General features: G+C 39.7%; 1 protein-coding gene across 3 annotated transcripts in view; it reads left to right on the top strand.

Annotated features, from left to right (window-relative positions):
• The window catches only part of cryzl1 (crystallin, zeta (quinone reductase)-like 1), an 83,671-nt gene that overhangs the window by 32,925 nt on the left and 27,560 nt on the right, over window positions 1-23,186 (top strand). For all 3 annotated transcript variants that reach the window (XM_059650192.1, XM_059650189.1, XM_059650190.1), the window contains 2 exons: window positions 1,557-1,690; window positions 12,867-12,978. In XM_059650192.1, coding sequence (XP_059506175.1) covers window positions 1,557-1,690; window positions 12,867-12,978 — 246 coding nt within the window. The remainder of the gene's footprint in view (window positions 1-1,556; window positions 1,691-12,866; window positions 12,979-23,186) is intronic.

Genomic DNA, 23,186 nt, shown 5'->3' with positions numbered 1-23,186 from the left:
AAAAGATAAAGAAGAGTGCACTCTGCTGATGGAAATACTTTAAAACAAGACATGAGCAATGCAACTTAAATTATGACAATGTTTGGGCATGATGGAATAAATATTTAAAAGAAAAACTAGAAACAAATATTCTCTTAATCTAACAAGGGCCCTGACCATTATAGGTTCAGTTTTATTTCTAAATTGGAAGCTCTGTCCTAATAAGACTTTATTTGTCTGGCTTTTTTCACTGAATATGGGGAAAAAAGTGAATGTTTTCATTTTTTCAGCTTCTGGGTGCCACCTCGCAGCTGTAATCCATCAGCACATCTATAGTTTTTGCCAATGAAATTAAGGCCTTCACATACGGAGTTAATTGCATAGTGTGTGTGTGTGTGTGTGTGTGTGTGCCCGCTGATATACGTGCCCTATCAGCACATTTTCTGGTTGGATAGCCATGATGTCTATGACAATCACCAGAAGCCGTGCAGTATTGGCTGTTGCTGTGGAAATTGTGAACTGCTGAACAAGGCAAAAATGCACCAGCATTCATACCCAAAATGCCATGTGTGGGTGGTCAGCATTTGTAATAAACTGTTTCCTTTTTAATGCATGTTTTGTAACTAATTTTAACCTGCGATGTGCCTTTTGAAGCCAAGAGTCTCTGCAGTCGTGGTTGAAGCACAAAACCAGAAAAACATGGTCAATTTGTTTAAAATGTCTCTGAATGGCCTCTCCATAAATCTTAAAGTACTACAAAACTATTCTTAGAAAGCACCTAAAATAATTATTAATATTAGACAATTGCAATCCTCACTCCCTTTGCGCGCACACATGCTCTCTCTTACTGTCTTGGACTAATGATGGCTTTTGAAAAATCTCAACTTTCAGAAATATTCTCAAATTTATTTCATAATATCTTTAGTCACTTCCTCTAACTTACGTGACATGAGATGTACAACTAGAAATAGATCTATCGAGTCTGCTCCGCGATTCAGTGAGGTCATGGGTGATCTGGTAATCCTCAACTCCACTTTCCTGCCTTATCCCATTGATTCCCTTACTAATTAAAAGCCTGTTTGTCTCAGCTTTGAATGTACCTAATGACCCAATCTCAATAGCCTCTGTGTAATGCCATAAAGAATTGCACAGATTCACTACCCTCTGAAAGAGTAAGTTCTTCCTAATCTCTTCCTTCGATGTGTGACTCCTTGTTCTGAGATTATGTCCTTTGTCCCTAGGCTGTTCCAGAAGGAGTAACAACCATTCTGCATCTATCCTGCCAAGTCCCTTAAGAAACGTGCATGTTTCAAGAAAGCCTCCTATCATTATTTTCAACTCCAGTGAGTACAGGCCCAAACTACTCAACCTCACGCAACTCATGGAAAATAAAATCTCTCCAGGCTCAGGACAAACCTAGTGAGCATTTTCTAGGGCCTCCAATGCTAGTATCTCTCCTTTAGATGAGTTTCACTTTTTGATCTATGTCTGAATAAGAGTAGAACATGTTAAACAATACAATAAAGGGAATAATTTATTTTGTTTTTCATTTTTCCACTATTCTCCTTCAAATGCAGTAAAGAAACCTGAAAATGTGAGCTGGGTGGATGCTGCAGGGACTATTTGTGATGGACTGCGTGCATATATGGCTTTGCACACACACACTCATGTCAGTGCTGAGACAACTGTGTTAGTAATGGAAGGAGCAAATGTAAGTATTAATTAAACATCTATTCAGTTAAGGTTCAAGATCTGGTGTCTTCACAAGTTCATAAGAAAAACATATTCCATTTCTTCTTAAAAATATTATTTGTTGGTGCAGCATAGTTCTTGCAGAATAAGGATAATCCTGTTCTCTGATGCAATATGAAGGTCTCCATTGTATGTTTTTCTTGTTTCCTCAGCCTTTTTCATGAGAACTCAGTTTGATCTTTGTATGAAATCTGCTGTCATTTATTGATGTGTTCTGTTACTTAAACTGCATTTCAGATGGTCTATGGTTGAACTTTCTGATTCATTTTACCTCCGTATATATCTGCTTTGGTCAATAGCGCTCTGTCCCTTTTTATAATGGTTTCTTTATTATGTACTTCGTCTGTCTCTATTCTGGGACATGAAGCATTTTATAATATTAAGACCTTAGCACTACATCTTGCTCAATTGTTAAGCGTTGAATTATTATTTTACAGTGAAATCAGCTAGCAAATATTGAAACAAGATTTTTCTCTTTTGTCAATAAAGCTTTAATTTTTCTTCTAATCTACTTCAACACTGACGTTCTCCCATTGCTGTCTAATCCTGCCTGTAGTGATCCACAAATCTGTGATATCCCTCAATACTCAATCTGAAAAGGAAACTAATTGCTGATTCCAATATTATGTTATGTTTGATGCAGATTGTAGTTCCCCAAAAGCAAAACCCACTCATTGTAGAAGACGACTGAGTGGAAAGTAGCCTTTAAAACCTTCATGGTAATTTCCTTTTTGGAAGAATTACTTTGTTGGTCTACAAATTGAGCAGTCTTAATATCTGATAAGATCATAAGACTGCTCTCCTGCTCAGGGAAGAGGGAGAGAGAGATGACTTAGTGTTTTAATCTGAGGGTCAGACAAGGGGAGAGGGTGAAAAGAAGTGCCCTTCATGGGACCCTTGGCAGCTGTGAGAATTGAATGCATGCTGTGTGCTATTTTGAAGTCTTGTTCGGTGAATAACCTGTTGATTTATTAATCTGTGCTTATGACCGTGGGTCAATTAGCTCAGTTGGCTGGGTGGGTGACTTCTCATGCAGAATGAGGTCAGCAGTGAGAGTTCAGTTCTCACAATGGCTAAGGTTATCATGTTGCCTTCTGAACCTGTCTCCTCACCTGAAGTTTGGTGACCGTCAGGATAAAGCACCAGTAAGTTATCCCTCACTGTATGAGGGAGCAGTCTATGGTCCTGTAGGTGACTTTACCTTTTTGTTACTGGATTCAGCAAGCCTATTTTACAATAAATAACACAGTGTGTGTATAAATTGGACTGTAAGTCTCTTAACGTGTAAATTTTCAGTTTTAGCAAGTACTTTACAAGATTTAATGGCTAGAATAATTTAGGTATACGCATATAGTTGAAGATAACGTTGAAATTTCAGATCTGTTTTGTGAAAAGTTTCTGTGACAAGAAATGAAATCCCTCAGTTAAATCACATTGTTATATCTTGTTTATGCTGAAAATCTCACTGGGTGCTTACGTTAGAAAAGTTTATTTTTTCCCTTTTGGGAAAATTACCCAATACATAAATACTATGGTTTCACCATTTACTATATCTTTGCAAGTGAGAAAAGATTAATATCAGCAATTAATTTGATACTAAAATACTGAGTTGAGTTTGTATAAACTTTTGTGGATTGTACAGCCTGAAGGACAAAACATCTTTTGGCACAAAATATGTGTGATAGTTAATTTTAAATTAACAAATTACAAATGCAAAAGTGCCTTGAATAAAGACAACCTTGATATTTAATGTTCATTTGATATCACATCAGCCTATTGATAAAGCTCACTAATAAGAGCTATTGAAGCATATTGGTGAGTTTAGTGTTCAGATGAAATGATGAATGCATTTATTACTAATTGTGCCATTTAAGAGAATACCTGTAGGAAATTATCCCAACCGTTTAAGGTTTTGTTAACTATGTTGGTTGATGCCACATCCAATTTGAGACTCTATTTCCCCCTCAATAGTTGGTGACAATTCTTTTGTCATGATTGAATTGTCTATAAGATTTTTTTGTATTGCTAATTTGTGTGTGTGTCTGTGTGTGTGTGTCTGTGTATTCCTAATTGCCCTTGAACTAAGTAGCTTATGATAGAGGGCAGTGGAAAGATAACCGTGTTGCTGTGAATCTGGAGGCATATGTATGCCAGACCAAGTAAGGGTGGCGAAGTTTCTTCTCTAAGCAATGCCCATGAACCTCATGGGTTTTTACAACAATCAGTGATAGTTGTCATGATCACAGCCACTGAGGCCTTTTATATTCCTGATTAATTACTTAAATTTAAATTCCGAGTACTTTGATGTGATTTAAACTCATATTCCCCGAATATTAGCCTGGACGTCTGGGTTACTAGTCAAGAGATATCACCACTCTGCTAATGTCTTCCCCAGTTTCGGGACGGGCCTACGAAAATTTGTGTAAGATTTTGGCTCCCTCTCCAGTGTCCAAAGTTATAATGTGATCTCAAAATGTAACTATTTTAATTTGAAACAGTAATTTCATTTTGTTTGAAGTGTCAATAACAGGTGGATGAGAGTACATAGTGGAATACCTCACAAAAGACCCACTGTGGTCGTAACCAAGTGTGGAGCATGCAGGTGAATAGGCAATGGGTGACTACCAAACAGTCTGAGAGCTAGGCAGGTGGTATAAAAATCCTGACACAGGCTGATTTGCTGATTGGCTTTCTATTTTGGACATTGGTTAGGATAGTGCTTCCTCAGAGGAGTTCAGTCATAGCCAAGTCCATGGCACCATAGGTGTCTGAGCTGCTCAGGATGGGAGGAAGCGGACTGAAAGACCAAAAGCAATATGGAATTAGTTAGCACAACAGACAAGTATTTTTGTGACCATAGATGTGTCTGCAGGGGGTGGAACTTTTCCCATCATGGGTGTCATGAGCGATGGTGAAAAAAGTGGAAAAATACAGACAAAATTAAAGAAAAAGCAAAATCAAATCACTGAGAAAATGTTTTGCAATTTTCTTCCCTCAAGCTTTAATGGCAACTTCAGAATGTCACTACTGAGCAATGACATCCTTATTTCCTTACGTTTGTATCTCATTTAAAGCCCCAGTTCCCCTCATTTTTATACAGCACTTCTAATTCTCCTTTCCTTCAGATGAAAAACTAAATGATGCAAAGTCCTGACATGTACATCAGAGTGGGTTCCTGCAAGCTGCAGCTTATTGAATGCTCATCCTAGTCATCACTCATCATCCTTCCATGCTTCATTTCCACCGTTATCGTTAAAAGGCAAGCATGGGAGTCACCGTTGGCAAACAGCTAGCCTCGCCATTATCATTGTCCCTGCTCTCAGACCAAATCTGTTGCCAGTTCAGCCTTTCAGTATTCTCCATTGGAGTTCAGGGACACCTATGACTTGGATCCTTATGCAGTTCACTTTGCGCACAGAGGCACAGGCATGTCATGTATCTATATACTGATTTACCTGGAGGCCATCACCCTAGTCTACTGCATTGCATCCTTAGAGTACATTTACTAATTTCTGAAGTAAAGACTGCCTGCTGAGTCACAGTTCTTTTGCAGCCAGTCAAGAAGATCAACCTATTGCAGTCCAGGGAGATTTCCATGACCTTCATTCAGTTGATCCTGTCAGACAGCAGCGACCCATATCCTTGAAGCAATACTCAGTACTGCGGGTCAAGGACTACCAGTTGGTGAATTACAGGTAGATCAGTCAGTTTGCTGAGCACATATCAGCCTGGGAGGTGTGCCGTGGTCAGTGCTAGGGTTTTACTCGGTGGGCAGCACCGTGGCTCAGTGGTTAGCACTGCAGCCTCACAGCACCAGGGACCTGGGTTCGATTCCAGCCTCGGGCATCTGTCTGTGTGGAATTTCCCTGTGTCCGTGTAGGTTTCCTCTGGGTGCTCCGGTTTCCTCCCACAGTCCAAAGATGTGCGGGCTAGGTGGATTGGCTATGCTAAAATTGCCTGTAGTGTTCAGCGGTGTGTGGGTTATAGGGGGATGGATCTGGGTGGGATGCTCCAAAGGGCAGTGTGGACTTGTTGGGCCGAAGGGCCTGTTTCCACTCTGTAGGGAATCTAATCATCTTAATGGACCTGCGGTGTCTCAGGGGAATCCATGGAGTTCAGGATTGTCAGCAAGTCAAATCTGGGATGGACATCATCATGCTAGTTGGTTGAGGGAATGCTGACAGTGATAGAAAGCAATTGGAGGTAGTTGGGTGAGACCTCCAAGTGAAAAAGAGGCGACTGGGTGCACTGGAAGGGACGGTTCACATAGGTCATCATAACCTTGATATCTACAGGGGTTGGGTGTAGGGCCAGTAATAGGATGAGAATTTTCAGTTCATGATCTTTAAGGGGTAAAGTGTGGACATAGATAATTTATGTAAAAGGAGTTATTGGAACCTGGGTGAGGCTGAAAGATCATCAGAACTGCCAAGGCAGCAGTAGAAAAGGGGGAATGGTGAATGGAGAGGAATTCTTGCATTACGGGCAGAGCCTGCTGTTCACTCGCACCAAAACAAAGTTGGAACTTTACTTGTCAAATCATCTGCGCAATCCACATACAAGTTAGCTGATACTGTTTGCAGAATTAATGGAGTAGGGTTTTTTAATATTCCTTTGGCAGTGTAAAACTTTTAAAACTGGTGTCCCAGCTGTGGGTAATCATGCCTCCACTAATTATGTACTACCACCCTGTAGATTCTGGAGAATCTCAATTCAGTTACACTTCATCAGACTGTTCATTGTCTACAAATTATGACCTCAAGCATCCTCATTGTATCGTTGTCATGTTGGCTTAGCAAATGTAATCAGAAAAGGAACAAAAGCAGCACCAGAGAGATATCAAAAACATGTTCCATAGCTAGCACTGGACGACGACACTTCAGTCCAGTATGTGAATATAGCAGCTGCAAAGTGTGGGTGTGATGTTGAAGGGACTGTGATTTTTGGGGTTGGGGTGAGGCTGGTTTCATTTCAATGTTGCTGTTGGCAGAGTTTTACTCCCCACTGGAACTTGAAAATTTTGATTCAGTAGCATACATACCACTGAGCAGTGTTTCCCCACCTTCCATGCAAGGTGATTACCATGCAATGCATATTGTTGTACTGGCATCTAGTTCCAGAATTTGCTGCCATATATAGACCACAAAAGTGCTCATTGCAGCAGCAAAAATTATCAAAGACAATGCTACCTTAGAAATCCTTTATCAAAGCATAACGGTGATCTCTTTGCGAAGCCTCAATGTCGTGCCATGTGAGAGTATAACATGTAGTTTCATTGTGATGGGTGTCACAGCTCAGGAGTAGCTGAAATAAAATTGTTATCTCTCTGACATTGACCAAAAATGAATGAGCTTCACAGAGATTGCTATGGCTAAAATCCTGTGCCCTTGATTCAAATACGGAAATACAGAGACAACATGGAAATGATTCTTACAGGATAACCCAGCATCAGTCACAAAGTTTCCAGCAGATGACGACGTAGCAAAGAAATGGAGGGATATGATGAAACTCTGTGTCCGTAGGCCTTTGTCATTTTCTCCTGTTGTTTCAAAAATAGTCCAGGCAATGATAAACAATGTCTGGGGCTCCCATCACTGAACTGTGTCACCTGCTGGAGCAGGACTTGAACTCAGGACAGAATAATAGTCCTGTCCTTGTGGCTGTCCTGAATGTTTATGCTACCAGCTCATGTCAAGAAGCACCTGGGGCCGACATTTCGCAATCGCCCACCCAGAATATAACTGATGCCATTTTCTCCAGAGCAGAGCCATTTGTATCCTTCACCCAGGACAAAGAGTCAAGCCGTTCTGACATTAGGATTCTTCACCATCAGTGGTTTTCCCCAAGGCCAGGGTACTATTGACTGCACCCATGTTGCTTTGAGAGCACCTGTTAATAACCGTTAGAGTTTGTCAAGTCTTCCACTCCATTAATACCAAATTATATATGAGCCGAGATGTGAAATTTTGGAGATCTGCGCTTGATATCCTGAAAGTAATCATTACTTTTGTTAGAGAAGTCCCTGTCTCCCTCTGAAATACTAGGTCTGTTCAGGAATGACTCCTAAAATCTTGACAAAATCTAAACACTGGCAGAGAAGCACGATACAACACTGCTGACAGTTCTATCGATACTATAGTGGAACAGATCCTAGGCCTCCTCATGATGTGTAAATGCTTGGACTGTTTCAGCAGAGCCGTGTACTGCATCATTATGGAATGCTGTGCTCTTCACAACTGGAGCTGACCAAATTGAAAGGTGGTGGGGCGGGAGGAGAACAGATGTCCCGGGAGTCAAACAAAATGGGAGGAAAATGTAATCTTCTGAGGTTTAGGACGTTGACAAAGAGGGCTGCTCAAGAAAATATGACAAAGTACTGCATCATTGATCTCAAGAGGCCAAAGATAAACTAATTGTAGTCCATTTCTACGATGAACAAGCAGGGTTAGGACATGGTTTCAATGTTTAAGATTGTTAGTTCTCTCTGGGCCAGAGGGTCTGTGTTCACATCTCACCCATTGCAGAGTTGTGTCACAACCCATCTAGAGAAGTTGTTTCTAATAAAAAAAGTTTGATTCTTCCCCATTAGAGTGTTGGTTTCCGAACAGGGAAGGAGCCCATGATGGAAGGGTGGAAACCAGTGTTTGGACTCGGATAAACTTCCATCCGCTCTGAGAGGAGTCTAGATAAGTTGATCTTGTTCTCCTTTGAGGAGACCAGGCTGAGAACGATCCTGATTGAATAGTATAGAATTGAGAGGCATCGATAGAAATAAACTTTTCCCTTTCATAGAGGGGCATTGATTTAAGATAAAGGGCAAGAGGATTTAAGGAAAGGTACTGTGTGAAAAGTTGGTAGTGACTGGAACGATCGAAACATTTAAGAAGTATTTAGATGATCTGTGACTTCAAGTGCCATAGCATACAAGGTTATGGGGCCAAGCGCTGAAAAATGAGACTCTAGTAGATAGGAAAGTGTGAATCTGGATGAACACAGCAGGCCAAGCAGCATCTTGGGAGATCAAAAGCTGACGTTTTGGGCCTAGACCCTTCAATCTAGGCCTGAAACGTCAGCTTTTGTGCTCCTGAGATGCTGCTTGGCCTGCTGTGTTCATCCAGCTTCACACTTTATTATCTTGGATTCTCCAGCATCTGCAGTTCCCATTAACTCTAACTCTAGTAGATAGGTGCTTGCTAACTGGCATTGGACACAATAGGCTGTAGAATCTCTTTCTATGCTGTAAAACTTGATGACTCCATAACCGTCCAGTATAGATACTCCGGTCCAGAGATATTACACCTCTGAGCACTTCAGGTTTCTATTTAATTGACTCCTTCCAGGTTCTTTCCTATGGACAGTGAAGACAATGTGATGATTCCTTTCCGAGTCTGCTAACATGAACTGTTCACAAACTGGAGACCTTCAACTTTCCCAGTTCCAAAAACTTGCAGATTTATATTCGAATTCTCCTGGCCTGGTAGCTTCGCAAATTCAGCATTTCTGCAGGGGTGGCTGGCTGGCTGGCTTCCCTTAATCTGAACGGGAAAAACTTCTGAGCGAGAAACTAAAAATTGCTTTATTGAACTTGTGTTTTCTAAACTGAGCTACAAAACTTGCTTCTGAAGTCAGTCACTGATGTTTCTGAATTGAACTGAGAACAAAGCTAATGGTCTTTAAATGTATTTACCCTACCTGACATAAATATTGCAGCATAATCATCTTTCCATTAACACTGATTTATAGTTTGTATTCACCACCCTCACTTGGAAATATATCACCTTTTCTACCCATGGGTCGTAACCCTGGAATTCCCTCCTGAGCAGTATTGTGGATCAAGCCACAGCACGTGGACTGCAGTGGTTTGAGAAAGCAGCTCACCACCACCTCTTCAACAGCAACCAGGAAAGGTTGATGAATGCTGGCCAGCCAGCAACACCCACATCACACAAATGGATTTAAAAAATAAAACCACAGGAGTCTGCAACTTTCACAGGTTATTATTCAGCCCTTAAGTAGCCGTAACCTACTTTGAGCAGTGTTGGATTTAGGTCTCTGTTCCACAATCATTTGCTGACCTTTTTTAAAAAAAACATTTTCTCACAGTAACCCACAGTGGTCTTTTTAAAATAATCCAAATAGATGGACAATATTTGAGTAGTTATATAAATTCTGTAATTTCTGTAAAAGATCTTGAAGACTGGAAAATGGCTACTGTAACTCCCTTGTTTAAGAAGGGAGAAAGAATGGAGAACTACAAACCTGTTAGCTTGACATAAGTAGCCAGTAAAACATTAGAATATGTTCCGGATGGTACGATAAAGGAATGGAATCAGCTGTTTTGGCCCATCAAGCCTACACCTTTATTCAATCATAGTAATGTTTCTCAACCACGTTCTTCTGCCTTCTCCCTGTAACCCTTGATCCCCTTTCTAACAAGAGCCTACCTATCTCTGGCTTAAATACACTCTGACTTGGCCCCTGTTGCTTGGAGCGGCAATGAATTCCACAGATTCAGCACCCTCTGGCTGAAGAAATTCCTCCTCATCTCAGTTCTACAGTGTTGTCCCTTCACTCTGAGGCTACGCCCTTTGGTGGAAACATCGTCTTCACATCCACTGTATCCAGACCCCTCAGTATTCTGTAAATTTCAATCAGATTCCTCCCTCCTTCTAAACTCCATTGAATGCAGACCCGGAGTCCTTAACCATTCCTCACATGTCAAGCCCATCATCTCCAGGATTATTCTTGTAAACCACCTCCTGACCTTCTCAAAGCCCAGCACACCCTTGGGTATGGGCCTAACCTGTTTACATTATTCTAAATATGGTCCGACCAGAGCCTTATTTGGCCTCAGCGGTAGATCTCTGCTCTTGTATTCTAGTCCTCTTGAAATGAATGTCATCATTGCATTTGCCATCCTAACTGCCAAGTGAATCTGCATGTTAACCTTAAGAGAATACTGAACTAGGGCTCCCAAGTTCCTTTGTGCTTCTGATATCTGAAGGCTTTCCCCATATAGAAAATACACCTCTTCCTGCCAAAATGCATAACTTCACGCTTTCCCACATTATATTCCATCTGCCACTTCTTTGCCCACTCTTCTAGCCTCTCTAAGCCCAGCTGCAGCCTCACCCCTTCCTCAACCCTATCTGTTCCTTCTTATCTTTGTGTGACCTGCAAACTTAGCAACAAAGTCCTCAATTCCTTCATTCAGGTTGTTGATGCTTAACTTGAATAGTTGGTGTTCCAAGACTGACCCTTGTGGAACTCTGCTAGTTATCAGCTGCCATCTTGAAAAAGACTCCATTGTCCTCACTCTCTGCCTTCTGTCAGACTGCTAATCCCCTAGCAAAGTCAGTACTTTTCCCTAACACCATGGGCCCTCATCTTATTTAGCAACTTCCTGTGCAGCACCTTGTCAAAGGCCTTCCGGAAATACAAATAGATTGTGTGCACAGGCTCTCCTTTATCTAAGTTGCTCATTCCCTCCAAGAGTATGAACGGATGTTAGGCATGACCTCCCTTGGTGAAATTGTGCTGACTCAGTCCTGTTTTATCACGCACTTCTCAGTACTCTACAATCTTATCCTTAATCATGGGCTGTAAAGTCTTACCATCTACTGAGGTCAGGCTAACCAGCCTATAGTTTCCCATCTTCTGTCTCTGTCCCTTCTTAAACAAGCTGTCACATTTAGCCATTTTCCAGTCCTCTGAGACCCTCCTTGACTCCAGTGATTCCTGAAAAATCACCACCACTCCTTGACTGTCTCGTTTTGAACTCTCGGGTATAGTCCATCTGATGTCGGTGATTTATCCACCTTCAGACCATTCACCTTCCCTAGCACCTTTTCCTTAGTTATGGTCATAACATTCACCTCTGACCTAACTTTCTTGAAATCCTGGTACGTGGTGGATATCTTCCACTGCCAAGTACCTATTCAGTTCCTCCTACCTTTCTTTGTTCTCCATTACCATTTCTGAAGCCACAGTTTCCAGTGGTCCAATGCCCACTCTTGTGTATCTCTTTTATCTTTTATATATCCAAAATAGCTCATGAAATCTTTCGTATTACTACCTAGCTTAATCTCATGTATAGGATATGATAACCAGACATGTGGGAACTGATGATAAAGTTAGGCAGGCAGCGTGGAATTTATAAAAATGAAATCAGGTTTGGCACACTTATTGGATACTTTTGAGGAAGTCACTTATGGCATAGTGATACAACTGGAGTTGAAGGAGTGTACTGTTTGCTTTTCTAGATCAATTTCTCCACTTGTCATGGCAACTTTAGGAATCGGAACCCCATTTTGAAACAATTTGTGACTTAGACTAACCACATCTTCCCCTCTTACCATACAAAATGCAAAGAAATAGATTAAATTTAATGTTATATGTTATTGTGAACATGATGACTATGTGATGGAGATGGAAGTAAGATGGAGAAGATTTGAAATCACCAGCTGAGAATGCCAAAATTCCAAACAGCATACGTTAGCCTGAGACAGTAGCTAAAGCCAATCAAGAAGTTGGTTGTATGATTACATAGTATGCGGCAAGGCTGAAGACCACGGCTGTAGTTTACTTTTTGGTTGATTTAGTTGAAACGTATTATGTTCCATTTTCGAAATCAAAGTCTTTAGTACATGCATTGCATGTGCTATACACTGCATTGAATTTGTTGTTAGTGTTCTAAATAAAAACGTGGCAGAATTTAATCACTTAACATGTCAACTACCGCTTGTCCATTCTTAAGTTAAAATCTATTTGATTTTTTAGTGCTTTACTTTTCTCCATTATTATATCTATGCTGTTCTTATTGAGCGTTTCTTGTTAGTAGGGTTTGGGTTGGGCATATACATATCCTCCACTTTTCCTGAACATTATCATACTAAATCTGCCTTAGAAAAGGAGATTGTGCTGAATTATCTCAATGGGCTAGGTGTCAACCTATGATGTAACTTCACTGTAGTCCTAATTTCTTCTCAGCTGTTGAGTTTGACTTGCTTACATTGATATACATCAACAAAAGTGCTATGTTACATTAAGTGATACCCCAATAAGCAAGATAATTCGGTACACTGAATATTTAATTTGAGTTTTGTCTAATAACCTATCATTCTCTTTCATTCTAGTCCTTTGGTACCATTGTTATTCAATTAGCTCACCATCGAGGAGCTAAAGTAATTTCTACTGTAAACACCATTGAGGACAAAACATACTTGGAAGGATTGAGACCAACCGTTGGTATGTACTTGTGCGGCTTCCCATGGTAAATAGTTTCTTTTGTGCAAGGTTAATCTTTGTAGATCATTTGCCTTTGTTTTTAAAAAAAAGTCAGTCGTAACATTGTTTATGTCAAATATCTTGAATGAAAAAGACAATTTAATATACAAATTTATTTTTTCCAGTTTACTTGCTGACCTTTAAAGGCATTGATATATCTTGATGCTTTGTTCGTGAAGGACTGCTATATCACCCAAAATAGCCATTCTTCACCTGTGATGATAAATGTTGCCAAACCTCAGCAGATTTAACCCTGTCTTCCAACATAAAATGAATTTTATAATGGATCACCAGATAACAGTTGTAAGTAGGGAGCATAAGGGGAGGTGATGATCTGGTGGTATTATTGCTAAACTATTAATCCAGAGAGCCGGGTAATGTTCTGGGGATAGTAGGAACTGCAGATGCTGGAGAATCTGAGATAACATGGTGTAGAGCTGGATGAACACAGCAGGCCAAGCAGCATCAGAGGAGCAGGAAGGCTGATGTTTTGGGCCTAGACCCTCCTTCAGAAATGGGGGAAGGGAAGGGGGTTCTGAAATAAATAGGGAGAGAGGGGGAAGCACATAGAAGATGGATACAGGAGAAGATAGGTGGACAGGAGACAGACAGGTCAAAGAGGCGGGGATGGAGCCAGTAAAGGTGAGCATACGTGGGGAGGTAGGGAGGAGATCGGTGGGAGATGGACCTGAACTGATGTATCCCCTCCCTCACTCCCTACCTGCACCCACCTTTACTGGCTCCATCCCCACCTCTTTTCATATGCGCTGTGAAGTGTTTTTTATTTGCATTTCTTCAAGAACGTTGCATGCTACAACAAAAGCAGAACAAACTGCAAATACTGGAGTCAGATGGCATCTGAAGAGCGAAACAACAATAACATTTCAGGCCAATAATCTTTGATCAGAACAGTCTACAGCATGTTTACTCTAAGAATGGATGCTGGCTGTTCTACACTGAATGGCATAGGCTGTTTCCTCAGTTGAGATGTTCGCCATCAACCCAAAGTGAGTCGTGACAACACATCCACAAATTGTACTTTGATTTGTATGACAGAGTCCGAAACATGTGTATTACAGTCTCTCTTTTACTTCCAAACTAAGTGATGTTTATCCCTAAGCCATTTGCACAATAGTTTTGAGTGAACTGGAGCAAATCCTGAAGTATGTTTGGGGGGAGGGGGTATGTGCAATGTGCTGATAGCACGCTGTTCAAATAAAAATCTCTTGAGTTTACATTTAATGATTAAGCATATGAGCATGCACACAAGCCAGCAAGGATCTATAATATATAATTCATCTGAAAAAAATTAAGTTAATAAAAGTTTGTAATTTAAGCTTAATTCAGTTTCAGCAGAATTTGGATGTTCACTTGCATTGTGGATTAGTTCCAGGACTATAGGCCAGGAGCTGGAACATTGGAAGGCTGTGGTGAGATTTTTGACTGGTGTGCGCACAATGGGCCAAATGGCTTACTTCTGCACTGTAAATATCGATAAGGAGGTAACTTTGGAGGCCACTATTAAACAGAATAACTTCTCATAGTAACTTAGAGCACCTTTAACATTTTTTCCCTTTAAAAAGATGCACTTTTTCCTAGAACACTAATATCCCTGTATTGTATGTGTGTACAGTCTTAAAACCTTTTGTTGCTTACATTCGAGCAATCGTGAGTACAAAGAGCAATAATAATATTTTGAGTATAATAGAATGTCAGTCTCGGAATGGGGGCAGCAATTTACGTCCACCATGTTTTCACATTTAAACTTGCTGTTCCTATTTCTTCAAGTCTTACATTTTGCACATTTCAGATTTTTAATTGCTGCAGTTTGTCATTTTTTTTCTCCTTTCCATGGTAAGAAAATAAATCATTTTGACAAGGGTCAAGATAACAATATGGCTGTAAATTATTATTGTACAAAATCATGAACAATTGTATCATAGATTCTTGTGATAATCCTATGTCTATAATATTTTATAATTGGCATTAGCTGCTGATTGACTAGAGGAATATTTAACAAATATTAAGTATTTTCTTGCTGTCTTGTTTTTTAAATTGGAATGTATTTGAAATAACATTTCAACCAACCAGAAATGTTGAGGTGCAATGATCCGTTTGTATTTTATTTATTGACCTCCTCACTTTTCAGGGTCTGTGTTGAACCCTTGCATTTCCTTATAGGATCTGGATCTTGGTGTGCAAGGGAGAGTTTCAAAGTTTGCAGATGACATGAAACTTGGAAGACTTGCAAACTGTGAAGATGATACAGTGGAACACCAAAAAGATATTAACCAGTTGGTGGACTATGCAAATTGGTGGCAGATGAGGTTCAGTGCAAAGCAGTATTGGACCATGCTCTTTAGTGGGAAGAATATTAAAAGATGACACAAAATAAAAGGTACAATTCTAAAAGGCGCCCAAGATCAGAGAAACCAGAGTGTTTATGTGCACAGGCCGTTGGAGGTGGCAGGATAAATGAAGAAAACAGTTAATAAAGCGTACAGCATCATTAGCTTTAATAAAAGGCACATGAAGTACAAAAGCAAGGAAGTGATGTTGAACTTGTATAAGGCCCTTCTTAGACCAAAGCTGTGGTAATATATACAGTCCTGGACGCCACATTATAGGAAGGATTGGGTGCATTTAAGGTTTGTGGAAGCAATTTTACAAGAATTGCTCCAGGAATAAAAAATTTCAGTTGAGGATAGATCTAAGAAGTTGGGACTGCTTACTGTTGAGAGGAGATTTAATTGAAATTTGCGAAATTGTAAACTGGTACGAGCGAGAAGCTGTTCCTGCTCATAAAAGTAACAGAAATAAAAGGGCATAGATGTAAAGTGATGTGCAAAAGAAGCAAGTGAGACAGAGTGTTTTCACTCAGTGAGTAGTTGGGGTTTGGAATGCACTGCCTGGAAGTATGATTGTGGTATTTTTAATTGAGGCATTTAAGAGCGATATGGATTATTATTTCAGTAGAAATAATATGCAAGGGTATGGGATAAAAGCAAGAAGATTGGCAAGAGGTAGTGATGCTTATTGGAAGAGCTAGTGCAGGTATGGATGGCTAAATGGCCGCCTTCTGTTCAGTAACAATTTGGTGATTCTTGTCCTCTTGAAGCTGTTTAATAGGTCTGTACACCTTGAATCTGGGTGAACCCCAGTGTGCCGTGGACTCTGAAACAGAGCAAGTATGATAGTGAACTAGGTTTTTTTAGGACTATTGTGACTGTTTGCTATAAAAAGCTCCAGTTGATAGATTCAAATAATGCATGGAAATAAATGAAATTCCCAAATTGAAAATGTAATTCCTTTCAAGGTTATTGGATAGTATTAAACTGCTTTCATATTTATGGTTTTTGACTTGAAAGTCCGATCTGTAATAGGCCTCAATGCAAAGACACAATTGCAAGAGCAATCTGAATTTATGTAGCTCCTTTAACATCACAAAACGTCCCAAGTTACTTAGAACCAACAGAGGTAAGACACCATTCAACCCATCATGGCTACATTAGCTGCTCATTTTATTTCCATTTTCCATCACTTGGCCCTTTTAATCTTGCAGGTCACAACTTTTCAAGTGTCTTTTAAATGAGTAGAGGCTTTCCACCTCAACCACCAAACTAGATATGATTTCCATACCACTGCCAAGCTCTGAATGAGAAGGTTTTTCTCCATGTCTCCTCTAACCCTTCTGCCATTTACCTTGAATCTGTGCCCCCAGTAATTGACAATCTGATCAGTGAACTCTGTCTTCCTTGTCCACTCTATCCAAATGTCTCATTATTTTGTATGCCTCAGTCCAGTCATCTCACAACCTTTCTTGTTTTATTTCTAAGGAAAACAACCTAGTCTATCCAAACTTTCCTTATAGGTATAATTGTCAAGTCCTTGCTAGAGCTATAATAGGTCTGTGCGGATGCCACACTACCAATATCAATGCTGATCAGCTATCCCTGAAACAAATCGCAACCACAGAAGTGACTTCCCTTGCCTCTACACTTGAAAGGAGCTAGCAACATTCTGGATATTCCTGAGGCGAAGATCCAGAGGCCTATGAAATAACTCTGCAGCATCAGGTATCCCGTCATCAACGTGCCCATTATATGTGCGTACAGACTCCTGGACACTGACCCAGCTCCCTCAGAACCTGCTCTCAGACTGAAGAGGATACCTGATTTTATCTGGTCCACCTGACTGACCTCATTGCAAGTAGACTGTAGTGATTGTAGCTTTACCAGCATCAGAGTGACATCACAAACTACAAAATGAAGCAATAGTAATCAGTGATGAAACCTGGACCATCTAAAAAGAAACTGAATATGTATAACTTCCATGAGAATGAGAAAATTTCTGTTTGCAACTGTTTTTTTAAAAAATCAGACTACTTACATGTCACCAAAGTATACCACTTAGTAAAAAAGGGAATTTGGACTTGTGTACGGTAAATTCAAGGACAGTCTTGCCCTGAACAGATATTGGACAAAGAAAGTTGATGAGCTGAAGGCTGTTTTGAAAGCTTAACAGTCTTTTCTTTATATATTAGCAGTAGGGTATCAATTCATTTTTGCCATTTTCTGGCAAAACATAAATCAATCACATAGAGGGAAGTAATTAACAAAGCAATGATTGTAGCTTCTAATTCTTTATTCAAAGACTTTAAGAACAAAGAAGAAATAATAACAGCAAAGCGGAGCATTTCATTTGGTGCTTCCACAGTAGCAAGATGAGTGGAATCTTTATCTGAAGACATCTTTCAGCAACTGCAGGATCAGGAGGGCTATGAATGCTTCTGAATGCAGTTCGATGAATCCATCAACATCCTAATTGATTGCTTTTGTACATATCATTTTGGAAGACTTGACAATTAAAGAGGATCCAATCACCCTTTTGCCCCTTAAATAAAGAACAATGTATTTAAAAGGTATGTGCTTGATAAAAACATTATAACCTAGAAACTGGTTTCTATCACCACTAAGGGTGTATTAGTCATGATTGGCACAAATTTAGTCTTTGTTGCATTTTGCAGCAATGATCTTGAATTCTTCTGTTTTATAAATTTCTACTGTATAAGCCACCAGCAAGCAGTAGCAAATAAAGTAATGGAATTTTTTCGTGTAATTAAAGTTGTTAAGATTGTAAACTGAATTGGAGCAAGCATCTATTGTTTAAATCCTTACTTTATTAACTCAATGCTGCCTACGATGAACTAATCCTCCTACCGATGTGAGGTGGTTAACTTGAGAGACTTGTGTAATGGTTTTTAAATCTGCTGCCTGAATCTGTCACTTCTCTTAAATCCAGGAATGAATGTGCAGTAAGCTGTCAGATAATGTGTGGTTGCTTGATTTCAGCTTCCTCACAGACATAATATCAAAACTAAACAAGCTGTACATCCCTATGACTCTGACTCTAAGCTGAATTGTGAACTGGAGAGCAAAGGACAGAGACCTAGCATATATTGTCAGTGCTGTGAATGCACTTAAGTTGAAACAGAGTCTGTGATTCTCCCAATTAAAAAGCAAATGCTGCAACCGTTCCAGAGTCTAGGGGAAATACTGGAAAAAGACAACAAGGAATGGTTCTACCCAGAAAATAACTGCACACTTGAGGAAGTTAGCAGATAAATTCAGCTGATCATTTTAGGAATAGGCATTGTGCTTGTCTCAAATTCATTCCTTCAAGGAGACCTTGATATGTTGGCTACCAAATTCCGTCAGGTTTTTGATTTACAAAGCAGTGGTGTTTGTACTGAGATAACCCTATCATTTTGCGTAAGAATTGAAATTCAGATCAAGGAACAGTGATTTTTGAGGACTGTATCGGGGAAGAGAAACAATTCCCACAATCCTGTACTTTTAACATGAAAGCTTACTTTGACCCCATATATCCTGAGATTATGTTCTCCCAAATGAAGATAATTGCATCCAAGTGTTGCACCCACCTGATGCATTTGGTGGTCACCAAATGACTAGCTGTCTCAAACTACAAGTTTGATTCAAGCCACATGCATACAGAGACTTGGAAGTGGAAGACAAAAAGAATAATTACATATACTTGGTTTTAGATTTATATTGCATTGAAATTTAAGTGTTTATTTTATATTTCTTCAGGACAGATGCTGAGTTGCACATAAATGGAAAAAATGATCTGTGCTTAAATTGGAGATCACTGCTGTAGAGTAATTATGTCTTTTCTATAACATGACCGGAAATATAAATACAAGTACGATCATGGCTTAACCATTGTCTTGTATAATCCCAACATTACAACCCCGTTTTTATACTCAAAACCATGCCCAATGAAGGAAAGCATTTTATGTCTAATTTACTACCTTATTTACCTGTCTTACCTGTGGATATGCACTCAAATGACTCTTATTTTCCTCAACCTGTCTCATATACTCCCAATTATTATGTATTTCCTTGCGTCGTTTGCCGTCCCAAAATGTATAACTTCACTTATCTCCAGATTTAGTTCCATTCGACACTTTTCCCCCACACTCAACTACATCATGGAAACATTCTACAATTGACAGCCATCCTGTTCACAACCTTTTCTGTTTTTTCATGATGTGCCCAACACGTTGTGAGAAAATTTCCTAAGCATGCCTCCCACATTGAAGTCTAAATTATTAATGCATGCCACAAATAGCAAGGGATCCAACACTGAGCACCGTTGATCACTGGAAACTACTTCCACTCACAAAAAGCATTAATTGACATCTGCTTCCTGACACTGAGCCAAATTTCGATCCAACTCACCACATTGCCATGCATTCCATGGGCTTTTACTTTTCTGATCAATCTGCCATGTGGGACTTGATCAAATGCCTGACTGAAATGTATGCAGAAAATATTCATTGCTCTACATTCATCCAGCCTCCCTGTTAGTTCCTCAAATAAAAAATTAAAATAGTAAGCTATTACCTTGCCTTAACAAAATATGCCATTTCTCTCCTATTAATCCATCCCTTTCTAAGAACTTCATTGAAGTATTATCAAACAAAGTTTGACTTCAGGTAACATAATGAGATATTGGGACAGAAAAAGGTGGTTCTTAGCGGAGGAAAGAAAGGCATAAATGTGTATGGAGTGAATTCCAGAGTGCAGAACATTTGGCAACTGAAGTTATGGAGGGATGAAAATGAGTGGGCTCCAGCATTAGAATTGGTACAGCGCAGACTTGTTGGAGGATTATGAGATGTTCCGGAGGTGGAAAGGCAATGGAGTTGCACGATGTTTTGGAAGTTAAAATAGGGTAACGCAGATGGTGTAGGCGTGTGTTTGGAAGCTCACCTTGAAGCCAAATATGATGAGTTAATGAAAAGTCTGTTCAAGCCAAGGGCAATTACCAAGGAGAAGAGTGAAGTAGATGGGTGAATAAGAATTTATGACCGGTTCTGCAGACAACTGCTTGAGTTACAGCATTATCCTTAGGACGTATCCACCCCACTAAGGGTTGTTGCACAAGCAGTATGGTAATTTATAGAGAGTAGAAATGTTGAAAGAACTTCTCGTCCTCTGGGTTAATGGGATCACCCTGGCCCTGCATCCCATATGAGCCTAATTTCATACTGACAGAGAACACAACCATCACCAACACCAATCCTAATCTGACCTGTGGCACCCTCTCAAATGTACTTTCCAACATCGGTTAATGGATAATGATCAACAGTAAGAATTATGTTTGTTTTCCTCCCTTTTAACTCGAATCTAATCAAACTGCTCCTCCATCTGACCTTAGCAGCTGGCTGAAGTTACTTTGAAGGACTTTACTTCTCCACCTTTCTCATTAGGGGAGACCGTAGACTTGTGGTACTATCATTGGGACTTATAACCCAGCGAGCCTTGGTTGATGCTCTGGGAGGGGCCTGGGTTCAAATGACACCATGGCAACTGCTGCCTTTTAATAAGGGGCCTTCTTGTGGCACAGTGGTTGTGACCCTATTCTGGACCGCAAGGCTCTGGTTAAAGTCCTACTGGCTACATAGGTGTGTAACATTCCTGAACAGGTTAATTTTTTAAAAAATGGTTAAGTAATAAAAGCAAATTAATGAAGAACAAACATCAGACTTTTCTGATTGTCTCAATTACTCACAGTCTATACTTTCAAAGCTTTTATTAGATATCCCAATTTTCTTTTCAAAATACAGTGAAACAATGGTTGAATAGCCATGCAGATAATGGGGAACATTGCATTTGATCATTTTCTAAGCATTGGATGGAATCCTAACCGTGGAACATGGGTTGGGAAGAAAGAAGTAAACAAGTTGGCTGTTTCTGCTGGCCCACTGATCATTATTTAGAGAACTATTGCTTCATAGATCATAGGAACTGCAGATGCTGGAGAATCCAAGATAACAAGGTGTAGAGCTAGATGAACACAGCAGGCCAAGCAGCGTCATAGGAGCAGGAAGGAGCATTTTCTGAAGAAGGGTTTGGGCCCGAAACATCAGCCTTCCTGCTCCTTTGTTGCTTGACCTGCTGTGTTTATCCAGTTCCACACCTTGTTATCTCTGTTGCTTCATAGCTTGTGATTGAATTTTAGCTGTATTTGCAGCTATTGAGTCAATTTAAGTAATTTCAGTTCAGGAGAGCACTAACTAAATTTGTGTGAAAACATCATTCCTGTCCTACGCAAAAAATTAGAGCTGATTTGTCTATTATGTGATTTTTAAACTGATTTTTGTCTAATGTGCTGTGGACTTCCTGCTCCTCTGTTGCTTGGCCTGCTGCGTTCATCCAGCTCTACACCTTGTTATCTCTGTCTAATGTGCATTCTTTTTCAAGGATAAATTGACCAATAATTGCTTCAGATGACCAAATTCCATTTGGATCTCGTTTTTCAAGCCAAATTTTGTCTTCCCTATTACTGGACCATTTAGAGTCTAGTATATTAAAATAATCAGCAAAACTATTAAACAGTAATGGGTACCTTGGAAAGACTAATCAGCTTTTGCCTGTTAGTTAAGTGAGTGTGCAAAAATGTAAAATGGGAAGGAGTCAGTCCACCTACCATTTTCATCACTTTTTTATTCTATAGAATTGAAAGAGATGCAGAGTAGATGGCTGATTTATTATCAACTGAAGTAAACATGAACCCCCTTGTTTTTCTTATTTTTCTCCAACATTTTGTTGGAGAGGTGGATGCCATGTGATATCATCACAATATCCTTTTCCATTCAGGGCTTGAATTCCAATCCAGCCCATGGATGGATAAGAGCAGTATTTCTCTACCTGTTAGGTCTTCAGATTCTTCAGAAGAAACTTAACACACTTCTGCATGCAAGTTCCTTGTTAATAATACATATCAGTGGTAGAATAGATTGAAAGAAGGTTGTTGAGTTGATACTACTAATTCTAATTTGAAAGTGCTCGGTGCTGATTTAGGGTCTAACCATAGAATAATGTTTATACTATCATGTTTTGGCTTGATGGAGACAAAGTTTGAAGAATTGGGGAAATGCTAAGCAATGGTGAGGTAAGTTCTTGACACAATTTGGAAGGTTAAGCACTGTTGATGCTTTTGAATATCAAGGGGAGATGGTAGTGGTTTTAGTTGTTTAAAAGGTCATTACCTGGTACTTGTGTGTTGAAAATATCTGAGGCATGTAAACTTGGGCTTGGTTCTGATTATGGCTGGCCTGGGTTGCTTCATTATCTGAGGGGTTATCAATAGAACAGAATACGGAAAGACAGTTTACAAAAAATTGTGCTGTCAATTTTATGTCAAAATGAAGATCATTACTGCAGCTCTGAAGATAATTAAGCTGAGGGTTTTAATTGAATGCTCCCCTGAAGTTTTGATGACTGGCCCATGACAACTGTAGCATTAGAGCCACAGTAGAATTTTCATCATCATAACCGTTGTCTTTCATTTTGTTTGTGTTCCATGGTGTTCTTAAATGTCATCAGGGTTTCTGTCCCTACCAGCTTTACAGGCAGTGAGTTTTAAATTCGCATCACCCTCTGGGTGAAAAATAACCACTTCACATCTCCTGTAAATGTCTTGCTCTTTGCTTTAAACTATATCCTTTTTGTCGTTGATCCTGCCACCAAGGGAAAAGGTTCCTTCCTGTCTAGCCTATCTATGCTGTTCAATTTTATACATCTTAGTCATGTCCCTCCTCAGTCTCTGCTCCAAGGAAAACAAGCCCTGTCTGTTTAATT

Source organism: Stegostoma tigrinum, chromosome 12 (genome assembly GCF_030684315.1).
Source record: "Stegostoma tigrinum isolate sSteTig4 chromosome 12, sSteTig4.hap1, whole genome shotgun sequence".
Classification (NCBI taxonomy): domain Eukaryota; kingdom Metazoa; phylum Chordata; class Chondrichthyes; order Orectolobiformes; family Stegostomatidae; genus Stegostoma; species Stegostoma tigrinum.
Note: the sequence above shows the minus strand (reverse complement) of the source record. Positions and strands in the feature narration are given on the sequence as shown.